The sequence below is a fragment of the Crocuta crocuta genome, unplaced genomic scaffold (genome assembly GCF_008692635.1).
Source record: "Crocuta crocuta isolate KB4526 unplaced genomic scaffold, BGI_CrCroc_1.0 scaffold35, whole genome shotgun sequence".
Classification (NCBI taxonomy): domain Eukaryota; kingdom Metazoa; phylum Chordata; class Mammalia; order Carnivora; family Hyaenidae; genus Crocuta; species Crocuta crocuta.
In genome coordinates, this window is record NW_027530625.1 from 1991050 (window position 1) to 2004554 (window position 13505).

A 13505-nucleotide genomic window follows, 5' to 3' on the forward strand; every position below is an offset into this window, starting at 1 on the left:
ATACTGTGAAATAATTATCACAAAAACAGTGATTAAGAGGCTAAGCCATGAAGTCAAACTGTCTGAATTAAAATTTCAGCTTTTATATTTATTAAATGTATGGTCACATTGCTTCAGCCCCTCATCTATAAAATGTGGATAATGATAGTACTTATATCACTAGATTTCTGCGAGGATTGAATTAGAACAGAGTTAATACATATAAAGTTCCTGGCACATAGTAAAATGCTCAACAGGGGCAACCAGCTGGCTTGGTTGGTAGAGCATGCAACTCTTGATCTTGGGATTGTAAGTTCAAGCCCCATGTGCAGAAATTACATTAAAAAATTAAATCTTTATTTATTAAAATTTTTTAAAGCATTTATTTTTGAGACAGAGACAGAATGTGAGAGGTGGGGGGCAGAGAGAGGGAGATATGGAATCTGAAACAGGCTCCAGGCTCTGAGCTAGCTGTCAGCACAGAGCCCAATGAGGGGCTAGAACCCAGGAACCGTGAGATCATGACCTGAGCTGAAGTCGGACGCTTAACTGACTGAGCCACCCAGAAGCCCTGATACTCTTAAATACAGAGAACAAACTGAGAGTTGCTAGCAGGGTGTTGGGTTGGGGGAATGAGTTAAACTAGCGAGGGACATTAAGGAGGACATCTGCTGGGATGAGGACTGGGTGTTATATGTAAGTGATGAATCACTAAATTCTATTCTTGAAATCATTATTACATTATATGGTAACTAACTTGAATTTAAATTAAAAAAATATAAAAATAAAAAAAATAAAACAAGTTGTAGGTAAAATAGATTAAAAATATAAGTAAATAATATTAGAAAAAATATATATGAATAAAATCTTGGGGGGCACCTGGGTAGCTCACTTGGCTGAGCATCTGACTTCAGCTCAGATCATGATCTCAAGGTTCATGAGTGTGAGCCCCACATCAGGCTTTCTGCTGTCAGCATGGAGCCTGCTTTGGATCCTATTTCCTGCCTCCCCCTCCCCCCCNCTTGCGCGCGCTCTCTCTCATAAATAAACATGAAAAAAAAGATTTTAAAAATGCATTGTAGGGGTGCCTAGGTGGCTCAGTTGGGTAAGCATCTGACTCTGTATTTTTGGTTCAGGTCATGATCTCACGGTTTCATGAATTTGAGCCCCAGATCAGGCTCTGTGCTGATTCCCCCCATCCCTTATACACATTCCCTCACTCATGCTGTCTGTCTCTCTCTCAAAAAAAAAAAAAAGCTTTTAAAAATTGCATTTTAAAAATAAATAAATAAAATCTTGGGGCACCTGGATGGCTCAGTCCGTTAAATGCCTGATTTTGGCTGAGGTCATAATCTCAACAGTTTGTAAATTCAAGCCCTACATCAGGCTCTCTGCTGTCAGCATGGAGCCCCTTCAGATCCTCTGTCCTCCTCTCTGCCCCTCTCCTGCTCATGCACACTCTCTCAAAAATATACTGTGAAAAAATTTTAGAAATAAAATAAAATAAAATCTTAAAAAAATAAAGACAGAAATATCTTCCATGCATATGAGGTTAATTTACAGGTCCCTTGTTGGAGCCATGAAAACACACATGGTGCAATTATACCAAACAGTTAAGCCAGAGCTGCCAAAATCTCCTTTAGGGAAGTGTGCATACACAAAATTGTCTTTGTATTTATTTCAAAGAGACTCTTAGGGACTTTCATTATACTGTAGCTTCCAACTGTTAAAACCTTGTGCTTCTGTCAAACACTGAATTAGAGACTGATTTGGCTACTGATGGTTTCACTGATGAAGATATTACTGACTTTGAGAGTTGATGTGTTTGTTGTTATGCATATTGCCATTTGTGACTTCTCGGATTACCTGATCCTGGATTATGCAGTCATTAAATTTCAAAGCCAGAGGGGGCTTGAGAAACACACTAGTTCCTCAACCTGGAGGAACTGAGGTCCAGAAAATTAAAGTAACTTGCGCATGTTTGCATAAGCAACCTCTACACTATCGCTATCTCTACATTTCATCTGGTTAAAGAAAATGTTTTTTAAATGTTCATTTATTTTTGAGACAGGAGAGACAGAGCATGAGCAGCGTAGAGGCAGAGAGAGAGACAGAATTGGAAGCAGGCTCCAGGCTCTGAGCGGTTAGTACAGAGCCCAATGTGGGGCTTGAATTCACAAGCTGTGAGATCATGACCTGAGGTGAAGTCGGTCGCTTAACCAACTGAGCCACCCAGGTGCCCCTCATCTGGTTTTCAAATGACCTATGTAGAGGCACCTGGGTGGCTCAGTCTGTTGAGCATCTGATTCTTGATTCAGGCTTGGGTAATGACGGGAGGGTCATGGGATGGAGTCCCATGTTGGGCTCCATGCTCAGTGCAAAGTCTTCTTGAGATTCCCTTTCTCTCTCCCTCTGACCCTTCCCTGCTCGCATGGTAATCTCCATATTACTAACTGAAACCAATACCCATTAGTTGTTCAAGCCTAAAATCTAGGAGTCATTCCTTAATCCCTTTACTTTGTTTTATATTCCATAATCCAAATCATCAACAAACCCTATCAATTCTCCCTCCAAAACAGATCTCAAGTTTATTCTCAATCTCCATACTACTGGCCCTAGTTTAAGCTACTATCATTTCTCACTTGGATGACCATCTGGTCTATTATTGGTCTCCCTACTTCTCTTGGGCTTCCTACAATCCATTTTCTAACCTATCCTCAGTGTGGTAGGGGGTGGGAAGGATCTTTTAAAAATCTGCTCAACCAGCTTCAGATGAGCAGGAGCCCTGCTTCGGGTGAACCCTGCTTCTCTCCCTCTCTCTGCCCCTCATGGGATTCTCTCTCTCTGACCCCTTGCTCGCTTGCGCACTCTCTCTCTAAAAACAAAATAGTTGGGGTGCCTGGATGGCTCAGCCCGTTAAGCGTCTGACTTCAGCTCAGATCATGATCTCACGGTTTGTGGGTTTGAGCCCAGCGTCAGGTTCTGTGCTGACAGCTCAGAGCCTGGAACCTGTTTCATATTCTGTGTCTCCCTCTCTCTCTGACCCTCCCCTGCTCATGCTGTCTGTCTCTCAGAAATAAATAAAACATAAAAAAAAATTTTTAAATAAAAACAATAATAAAAATGCTTTAAAAACCTTTTTAATAAAATGATATTTAAAAACAATCTGCTCAAAATACTCTAATTACTTCCTTTTGCATTTCAAGTAAATTCCATTGGCCTATATGATCAGGCCCTATCTTAAGTCTCTGACCTGATCTAATTCTACCCTTCCTCTATTCACTATGCCATATACTGGAAATAATCCTTTTTCATTGTCAAAAGAGCAATTTATATCTAGGGAGAGGATTACAGAGGATTACATCATAATATATCAATTCAACTGTTTAACATTCCTAAATCCCACAAGGCATTGCAGAATTGTGAGAAAAACCCATGTGTTATACAGTACAGGTTGGTTATTAAAGAAAAAGGCTGAGCATTGTAAAAGATATGATGCATAAACTATGGTTTTAAGAATTGCCAGGAAGGGGTTCAGTCCATTAAGTGTCCAACTCTTTATTTCAGCTCAAGTCATGATCCCACGGTTGTGAGATGGAACCCTGTGTCAGGATCCATGTTGGGGGTGGAGTCTACTTAAGATTCTCTCTCTCCTGCCCCTCCCCCGCTCACGTGTGTGTGCGCGCCAAGCACTCTCTCTCAAAAAACTAAAAAATTGCCTCAAAATACTGGCGAATCGCTTCCATAACTACTAACTGTATTCCTTTTCCATCTTTAGTAAGTAAAGAACTCTCAAAATTCAATGAAGTTTAAAAAGAAATTAAACTAGGGGCGCCTGGGTGGCTTAGTCGGTTAAGCGTCCGACTTTCGCTTAGGTCATGATCTCGCGGTTCGTGGGTTCGAGCCCCACGTCGGACTCTGTGCTGACTGCCAGCTTGAGCCTGGAGCCTGTTTCAGTCTGTGACTCCCTTTCTCTCTGACCCTCCCCTGCTCACGCTGTCTCTCTCTCTGTCTCCTAGAAATAAATAAAACATTAGAAAAAAAAATTTTTTTTAATAAATATAAAAAGAAATTAAACTAAAAGACTTGGACACTACATCAAATAGGACATGTGACTGATAAATAAGTATATGAAAAAATGTTCAACGTCATTAACTATCAGATAAATGAGATACCAGTACATATTAGAATGGCTAAATTTTTAAAATGGTAATACAAAGTGATGATAAAAATCTAGAGCAACCAGAATTCTGACACCTTTCAAATGAGAATGTAAAATGAAACAACCACTATGGAAAACAGGTTCTTATAAAGTTAATTTTTTTAAGTTTATTTACATTTAAGAGAGAGAGAGAGAGAGGGAGAGAGAGAGAGAGAGATGGAGATAGAATCTGAAGCAGGCTCCAGGCTCTGAGCTGTCAGCACAGAGCTCTACACAAGGCTCAAATTCACAGACCTCGAGATCTGTGAGCCAAAGTCAGTCACTTAACTGGCTAAGCCACTCAGGAGCCCTGGTTCTTATGAAGTTAAATATATACTTAACCATATGACCCCTTAAGTTCACTCTTAGGTAATTTATCAGAAAAATGAAAACTTAGGTTCACATCTAAATTTGTACATGAATGTTTATAGCAGCTCTATTCATAATCACCCCAAAGTAGATACAACGCATATGTCCTTTAAGAGATGGATGGATCAACACCATACAATGGAATACTAGTCAGTAAAAAAAAGAATCAACTATTGATACAGTTAACAACTTGGGTGAATCTCAAAGGCATTATACTGAGTGAAAGAAACCAGCTTCAAAAGGTTACATACTATATACTTCCACTGTCAGGAAGATAAAAATTATAGTAACAGAGACCAGACTGACCAGTGGTTGCTAGGAGGTTAGGAGCAAGATGAGGGTATGGCCACAAAGGGTTATAAGTAAGGTGAGGGTATGACCACATAGGGAGAGTAGGATGAGGGAGTTTCTGGGGTTAAACTGTTCCATATCTTGACTGTAGTGCTGGTTTACACAAATCTACATTCATAAGACTATACTCCAACTCAAGACTCCTCAATTTTACTGCAGGTTAATTTTAAACTAAAATTTAAAATTAAAAAGATAAACAACTAATACTAATTAACCAAAAACATTGTAATATTTTGGTCCCTAATCATCAACTATTTCACCTAGATCTAAGTGAAACTACAATGACTATCTCAGTAAAAACGTATAGAGCTTTCCCCAGAAAACTAAAAGAAACTCTTCTTAGTCTTAACTAGTCAAAGAGTCTGGGTAAGATATTATTAGGACTCTATTTCTTCTTTCATTAAAAAAATACAACAGACTCCATTCCTGTTTGGAACATTCCTATAGAGCACAGATGACCCTAGGCAGAGAGTATAACTGCTTAAAACCATTTAACCAAAGCCCCTCCCTCTAGAAGACCTGACAATTTGTAACAGGGTTAAGTAAGGCTATAGCATGCTCTTCCCTAAATCCCAGCAGCAGTGGTGTGCACGCTTCTAGCTCTGAGGCAGATCTGTGCTCCTTTCTAACCAAGTACTACATTAATCTCTTCAACATATCTACAAGGGGAGGATTAAGAAGAAAGTAAACAGGGCTCTCTTCAGCTCAACAGGGGTAGGGGAATCCATTCACAGACTAAAGCTCTCTCTAGGGCATCCCTTGCATCTAGAACCAACCAATTTTCCTGACCTATATGGGCCTTACTTGTAACTCACCCCATACCCTGTCAGGTTGTTTTATATTGCTATGTCTTTGCTCATGGTGCTCTTTCTGCCTGGGAGACTCTCCCTCCCTTTACTGGCCTGGCAAATGTCAACCAATCCCTCATGATACCTTCCTGGTTGAAGTCTAACCTGATAGCCCAAAGAGAAATGCGCTCTCCTACCTCTGCAATAACCGCTGTACCCTTCAGGATTGCTATCATTGTTCCTCCAACACTTCGTTGCACTTAACTATCTCTCTCTACTAAGCTGTATGATCCATGGAGCAGAAAGAGACTCTTAATTTTTCTGCATCCCTAATGTATATCAAGCACAGAGCAAACACTAGTGAATGTCAGTTGAATGAATGAATGGTATAACTTCCCTACTTGCAAATCAAAGTGCACAGTTTATAAGAACTCTAGATGACAAACTAGTGGGCCAGTCCAGATACCTTACACTAATGCTTAAAAGCTCAATACTCAGCTCCCTAGGTCCTTGCCCAATTCTAAGGTCTTGGTTAAAGAGAGACCAATTAGCATGCTTTAAGTGAAACCATATGTTCTAGGAGAACGGAAAATGCAGTTCCCACATTTTCCTTTGCCTTACCAAAAGGAAATCTTCTGACCAGATTTAGCTTAATGGGCCCAGAACAGAGGTATGTGCGTTACTGGAGATTCTCATACTATTTGCCAAAAAGTACTTTTATAACTACTTCCATGTATAAAACACTGTTCAGAATAAATGGTAGAGTCTCTATATATTTATCACTGAGACCAAAAATTATGAAACTTAATGCATATCAGCACTCCTTCACACACTACACACACTCAATTTTACTAAAGTAGCCATCAGAACCAAAAGGTTCTGCTTCCGAGGCACTGAATCAATATTTTCATAAAACTAGCACTCCTTCCCCCTAACCCTCAAGACTCCCTAGATATTCATCATTGTCTTACTCTGGGGTAAGACTAATGGTTGGTAGAAATAAAGAATGAAGAAACGGAATTATCTTTCAGCACATGACATGGTGAACTTTCTATATTAAACCTATTCTATGGTGGGTAGTTTTTCTCTATTATCAGATTGGTAACCTCATGGCAAGTATTTTAGTGTACATGATTCCAAAAGGCATACATGGCATGAAAGCAAAGATACTGGTATCTACCTATTCAAAAGGAACCTAGAATCCTAAGCAATTAACAACTATCTCATGGCCAACTTAAAAAACAAAAACCATCAATGCATACGAGAGTGTGTGCATATACATATAGTCAAGACTTCCATGACTAGAACCTATCGAGTGTCAAACTTTTCACTTAACACACTCTTTCCACACTGACTCAAGTGCATGCATTTTGGGATTAAATGGCCACTGGGATATATATTTTTTTAATGCCCAAAATATGCATTTGCTGTATACAGTGATTATTTAATGAACTGTAATTGATATTTAATGTTACCCATAACTTACCAGCTCCTTTGAAAAGCAAAGCTAGGGTGCTGTAGCCATTACTTTGAGGGAACATGCTGAAACCTCACAAAAGGAAAACATTTTTGCTAACAGTGAATAGGATGCAAACAGAGTAATGATGTTTAGAGTATTTCCATACTTTTGCCAATTGCAGTCTGGGACTCTAACTTTACGTTAAGAAAAATATTTGAATATTCTATTTTGGAACCATACATTTGGAAGAGCAAAAACGCTTCAAGAAAGGTGTAGCTTGCTAAGGAAGGAAGGAAGGAAGAAGGAAGGAAGGAAGGAAGGAAGGAAGGAAGGAAGGAAGGAAGGAAGGAAGGAAGGAAGGAAGGAAGAAAAGCTAAAGAAATACAGGGCTCCAAAGTGAAAACAAATCCTGCCAGTTTTAAATAATGCTTGTGCAGCCAAATATTCCTCCTCTCCCAGCAATTGTTAGTATCTGTTAAGAAACATTAACATTATTCCGAAAAGGGGAGCTGCAGTTCTAATTCACCTGTATTCTCTGGGCTTAGAACACATTAAATGCTCAATGAATGTTGGCTACGTAAGTTATAATTTTATACACAGAGATCAGAATAATGAGCCACTGATAAAAGCTCTCAACCCCCAGAAGGCAGGGAGACTGAGGATTCCAAAGTTAAATAGGGCAGTGATTAGCATGCTAACAATATTCTCAACTTTATCAGTTCATGGTAAATCTTCTAAGGGGCTATTAAGCATGTCATGGCCACTGTCTTGACATCTATTTATCAACCAAACACATGGAAGGAGATGACTAACTTGACTATCTTTTCTTTCTTGACCATTACTTCATCTGTGTGTTCACTTAGAGCCCATCCTCTCTCCTTTTTCTCCCCAATCAACACAACTGTAAAAGACTCTCTTAAGGGAAAAAAAACCTGCAAATTTTGCAGAGACCCTCTCATTACTAATTATTTTTATTAGCCCAGGAATAGATTATTAGCATAGCAACTGGTTGTAAAGGAGAAGGCTCAGCAGCTTGTCTCACTAGTTGTAAGGCATTTTCAAGGCTTAACTTCCAAAGGGCCCCTCCCCTGAATGTTGCTTACTGAATGGAGGCATGGGGGAGGTGAGGGGCAGGCTTTTCTACTTGGAATATTAAATAGTACCAGCCACAGGCTCACCAAGAATCCTCTCCTTCCAAATCTCCCTAAATTTGCCATTCTTTAAAAACTCATTCCAATTTCAAGGCATGCTAAGCATGTGCTGGGCACTGTGACAGAGGTTCTCTTATGTAATGCCTATAGCAGCCCTGTGAGATTGGTATTACTATCTCCTGTTGTACATACGAGGAAATTGAGGCTCACAGAGGTCAAGTGACTTGGCCAAGTGACAGAATCAGGCTGCTGAGATTCTCTTTACCCAACACTGGGAAGGCTATATAGCAAAGCAGTGGATGCGACCAAGTTTTTATGAGCCATTTGGGCAACAGGGAATGAGTTCTTCCCATACAGACCAAGGGATCTGCTCAGAGACCATGGAAGCAGCAGCAGGTTTTGTTTTTGTTTTTGTTTTGTTTTAACAGCTAAAAATCCTATAGGAATTCTTCCTGGCCCCAATGACAATCCACAGGGGCCCACCAGTCAGTTGACTCCTGACCTTCCATGCTTCTCATCCTAATTAATGCAAGGTCCTTGGATGACAATGTGAGCATCAAGACCTTGTTAGAGTTAGCAATGACCTTTACATCTATCAGGCTTTTCAAAATATGTAAAACAGCTGTGCATCAGGAACGCCCCCAAATTCTCAACCTTGAAATAGGAGTAGATGCATTTTTCCTAATTATGGTGTTTTTACCAAGTCTTTGGGAAAAGACTTTCCATGTGGCTAAAAAATATTTGAGGAGTGGCTTATTTTTCAATTGCCCAAACAAACCACTAAAGCATAGAGAAAGAAGATTCTTAAAAACGATCTGATTTCATTGGTTTAAAGGAAATCCCAATAGCAGGGGAGACAGGGAAAAGAGAATGATCTGAAAAAATTTGGAGGTGAAGAGAGAATATTTGGTTTCCATACTTATGCTTCTAACATCCTTTTGTTCTCCCACCTCATTGTATTAAGGATGCTAAATCAAACACGATACAGTGATGTTTGTGTGTGAAAATGACAAAAGCAATGGGATAAAATCCCAACCTCATCTTGAACCCTGAAGACTTTTATGGCTTTTCCTTCCCTAGGCCCTCCCACTTAAAGCACATTAAAGACCACATTGTTCAAAAGGGTCATGGTAGGTTTCATACCCCATTTTAATGCAATGTAAACGGTAACCGAACTTCCAAGTTCTGTTAGTAATATTTGTGTATCTCTGGAAAAATGTCCATTAAAAGAATTGATCCCTTGGTTTAAATATTAAGGCAGAATTATAATGTATCAGAGAGGCAAAAACAATGAAATCAATCTAGATTTTCTTTTAATACATTTTTCCCAGAATAAGGGGAGAGGTGAGGGATGGTTTAAAAATATCCAGATGATCTTGTTAAGTGTCAACGTATTCTCTCAAGCCTCAAAACAGTCCAGGAGAATATGTCAGGTCTCAATTCAAGAAGCATAAAATAAATTAAACTTGGGACTCATTTCAATTGCAGGTCTTTCTCCCTGCCCTATTCCACAGTGTATCTGCAAGTCACATTACGGACCTCAAGTTGGTTTATGCATTTATTCCTGAAAGATTTCAAATGGGGAGAAGGATATTAGAGTCTCTTTATGATTCCATTTTCCACAGCTGTTACCATCAGTTGTCACCAATACTTTGGGGGTTTAGTGGAAGAGAGGCAGCAATGACTCCATTACTCTTTCCAACAGCCATAAAGAATTTGCATCATAAAAGCACCTACTGAACCACTGCCTTAGTCCTCGGAAAAAAGGATACAGTAAAACAGGAATGTTATAGGTGGGCTTGGGAAAGAAGAATTCAAAAAATGAAAATCCGGACTGGATTAAATTACAACATACTTGGTAGTGCTTTTAAAATCATAATTTCATTGGTGGAACTGCTCACTTTTCCAAGCTCAGGCATCTCTGTCCAATACCCATATACTATTTGTAAGAGGTGGCATGATATCATGACTTCAATGCATTTTAAAGTAAGACCTGTGATTTTTGAAGATTTCTTGACTACGAGTCTGGTTTAAATGATCTCAAAATAACACACTAAGAGCATCTGTTTAGTTCAGATGAAGTTTCAAGAGCCAATACCAGCTGCTGGGGGAGGGATTTCACACATGTGTTACTCAAATCCTAACCAAATTTTTTTTTTCATTCCCTTAATGATGCCTCCAACGCCAGTATGGTAAAGCAAACATTAGAATAAAAAAGAAAGAAGGAAGAAAGGGAGAGGGAGGGGAAAAAAGAAAGAAAAAAGATTACTCAATGCATTGATGCATGTGACTAAGACCAAAATGATCACCCCCTCCAATTCAATACAGTATTAGCATGAGGACAAAAGGCGTTTAAAAATCAATTTGGAGTTATTTCTAGTGGGGACTGCCTGATCCTAGCAAGTTGAGGAATGGGAATATTCCCAGCATTAAAAGGGCACTCTTTTAAGTATTTTCTCCTTTAAGGGCAATCTGATTTTCACAAGGAATTCATTTGGTGGCATTGTTTTGGTTTTAGGTGTCTGTCCTGCCAGGCAGGGGCCGTGCACAAGGGCTGCATCTATCTTGAAGTGTGCACAATGGCCTCTCTTGCGGCTCACTCTCTGTTATTGATCCTTACAGATGCTCCAAGGCCCTTCCCCCACCTTTCTCCAAATCCCAACCCCCCATTCTGAAAGATAGCTTAAGAAATAAGACTTCCTGCCTAGCGACTGGCAGGGCTGAAAGACCAGATTGTATGACTCCACAGATCAGGCTTGCCACAGTGAAGGCTTGAATAGAGTTAACCCTCTGTGAACTAAAACAAAACATTTGTATGCCCAGCTGTGACAAAGGTTAATTTAAATGGACAAGGGCCCAATATCTAAAACCAGGCAACACTTTTTTACAGTAGCCTTTTCACCGAACTCTTTTGTAAATAGTCTGATTTTGCTTTTTAAGCTTCCAAAGATCTCTTTCAGCTGGTATAATTCATTTTGCTTTGCTCGAATTTTATATGGAAGACTCAGGTGGGAATTTTAAAATTCACTTCCTTGTTTTATAAAATTCCTTGTTTTAGTACCATAAATTATTTTCTGTCATTGAACAGCCAAGAAAATCAAAGTTTCAATACTTAATTAAATTAGAACTGAGCGAGAATTTTCTCTTCAAATCTTCATTTCTCTTTCAGAAGTCGTGGATTATACAACACTAAGATTCGAGCTGGTTGGAAAAATTTCCAAATCCTCCAGAGCTATCCTTTCCAAACTTGGGTTTCTCTGCCTACCCTTAAACTCCTATTCCAATGGATTCACAGCAAATCTTACTTCTTAAATGATCCTTTCTGGAAAAGCTAGTATATCCAGGATAAAGGAATTTCTGTGAATAGTGGGGAAGAAGAGGGAGCTGTTCAAGATTAAAAATAATAGGTCTTGCATATAACTGATAGTTTCAACAAACTTTGTTGTTTCCGCTAATATACATAAAAAACCAATAAAGGTAATAATTCTGGTACATATGGTACTGGGAAAGAACACAGAGGGAGTATTACTATAAGGAATAATGTTGTTTGAGAGGAGGTCGGTCCCACTTCCCTAGTTTGTGCATCTTCAGGGTGAGAATGAAACTGCAAAGCTGCCCGTGGCAGATGTTAGCCATGCTGCAAGGGGCTAGGAAGCTTTCCTAGGACTAGCTATTTCATTAGTTAATGTCCTAGAAATTTACCAACTATCTCAAATCTGAAACTCTTCTGGCTATAGCTCAACAGAGCTTGATTATAAGAAACCAAACTTTTGGCAAACTCTTAAGACTCTATAAACACAGCAAACAAACAGAGCAAATCTTTAATGCTAAGATTCATCTTCCAGCTATTTCTTTAGTTGCGTATGTCTTTTCTGGCCCAAATAATAAAGTTGTGGGGCACTGGGGTTTTTCACACAAGTAGGAGCCAATCTCTGAACGCACAAATTACAATACTTACTAGTTTCTATAATGAAACAGAAAAGAGAGAGGGAGGGAGGGAGGGGGAGAGGGGGAGAGGAGGAGGGAGGGAGGGAGGGAGAGAGGGAGAGAGAGAGAGAATAAATTTACCTACTTTAAAAACACCCTACTTAAAAAGAAATTAGCAGTGGCTTAGTCTTATACCCCAAACCGTAAAGTATCTAAGTTCCCCCAAAGGAAATGAGGCTGCCTTATCAACGGCCTCATGACCCCAATACTATCTATAATTAACAGTACTAAATAAGGCTTTCACAGATGGTGAACTGGATTAAGGAACTTAAAATATAAACAAATTCTGTCAAGATGTAAGCAGAACAATTTTTTAAAATGTAAACTTTATGTACGGATTGTGATGCAAAATGAAGTTTAAAATTTTTTTCAAGTCACTATAAAATTTAAATACAGTTCTTTTTTTTTTTCTGCTCTTTCTCTTAAAATCATCAACCACAATTGATTTACTACACCTCTCCCTTGCCCTTCCACATTCCAAAACATTTATACCCAATTACAGTGTATATGAAAACTTTTTGGCTGAATTTTGCCAAGACACAAAAAAGGAGTGGACTGACTCCCTCCTCCCTCAAGGCTACTATTTGTTCTAAACCTTCAAAGAAAATTTTTAAACCTCAGATTTGGGGCCAAACTTAAACAGTCAATTCCCTTACCTTCCCATGTCTCCATTTCATGCTTCTCGGAGTCTGTTGAGAAGTTCTATCGCAGCCATGAAGAAACAGAGATTACAGGACAAGTCCAGCTTGATGACCACCCTTCCGACACTTGGCCAATTTCTCTCTCTTAGCTGGGACTACGACAGTCATCCTCACAGGTCAGTTTACAAGCCAGTCATGTGATTAGAAAGTTCAGGCGCTAAGGTCACAATGTGTATGGAGTTCGTTTATTACCAAAGGTTATCTAAGTGGAACTGATAGACTTATTTTCTTTAGTTAACAACACTGCCTAGCACGTCTCTCTGAAAAGTATTGTGGGAACATTAAATAGGAAATACTCCTCTGGACTTCTTTAAACTGTGATCCTAAAATTAAAAGGCAGCCTTTTGGAAGATATGGTTTTCATTTAATTTAAAATAGTTCTAGTACCTGGAATTTTCCCCTTTTTTTCTTTCAAGAGCTATTCTATACTATATTTTCCTATATTCTGGATTACAAAATTTAGAGAGTTGAAATATTTGGCACAAGGAAAAATCAAAACAAAAACTCCATGTTATGCGT

The 13505-nt window shown here is 39.1% G+C and overlaps 1 protein-coding gene across 1 annotated transcript in view; it reads right to left on the bottom strand.

The window, feature by feature from the left end:
- The window catches only part of NR5A1 (nuclear receptor subfamily 5 group A member 1), a 99796-nt gene extending 86729 nt beyond the window's left edge, over positions 1–13067 (bottom strand). Inside the window, exon 1 of the mRNA XM_077768457.1 lies at positions 12942–13067. Coding sequence (XP_077624583.1) covers positions 12942–12957 — 16 coding nt within the window. The 5' untranslated portion in view covers positions 12958–13067. The remainder of the gene's footprint in view (positions 1–12941) is intronic.
- Positions 13068–13505: the final 438 nt, after the last annotated feature.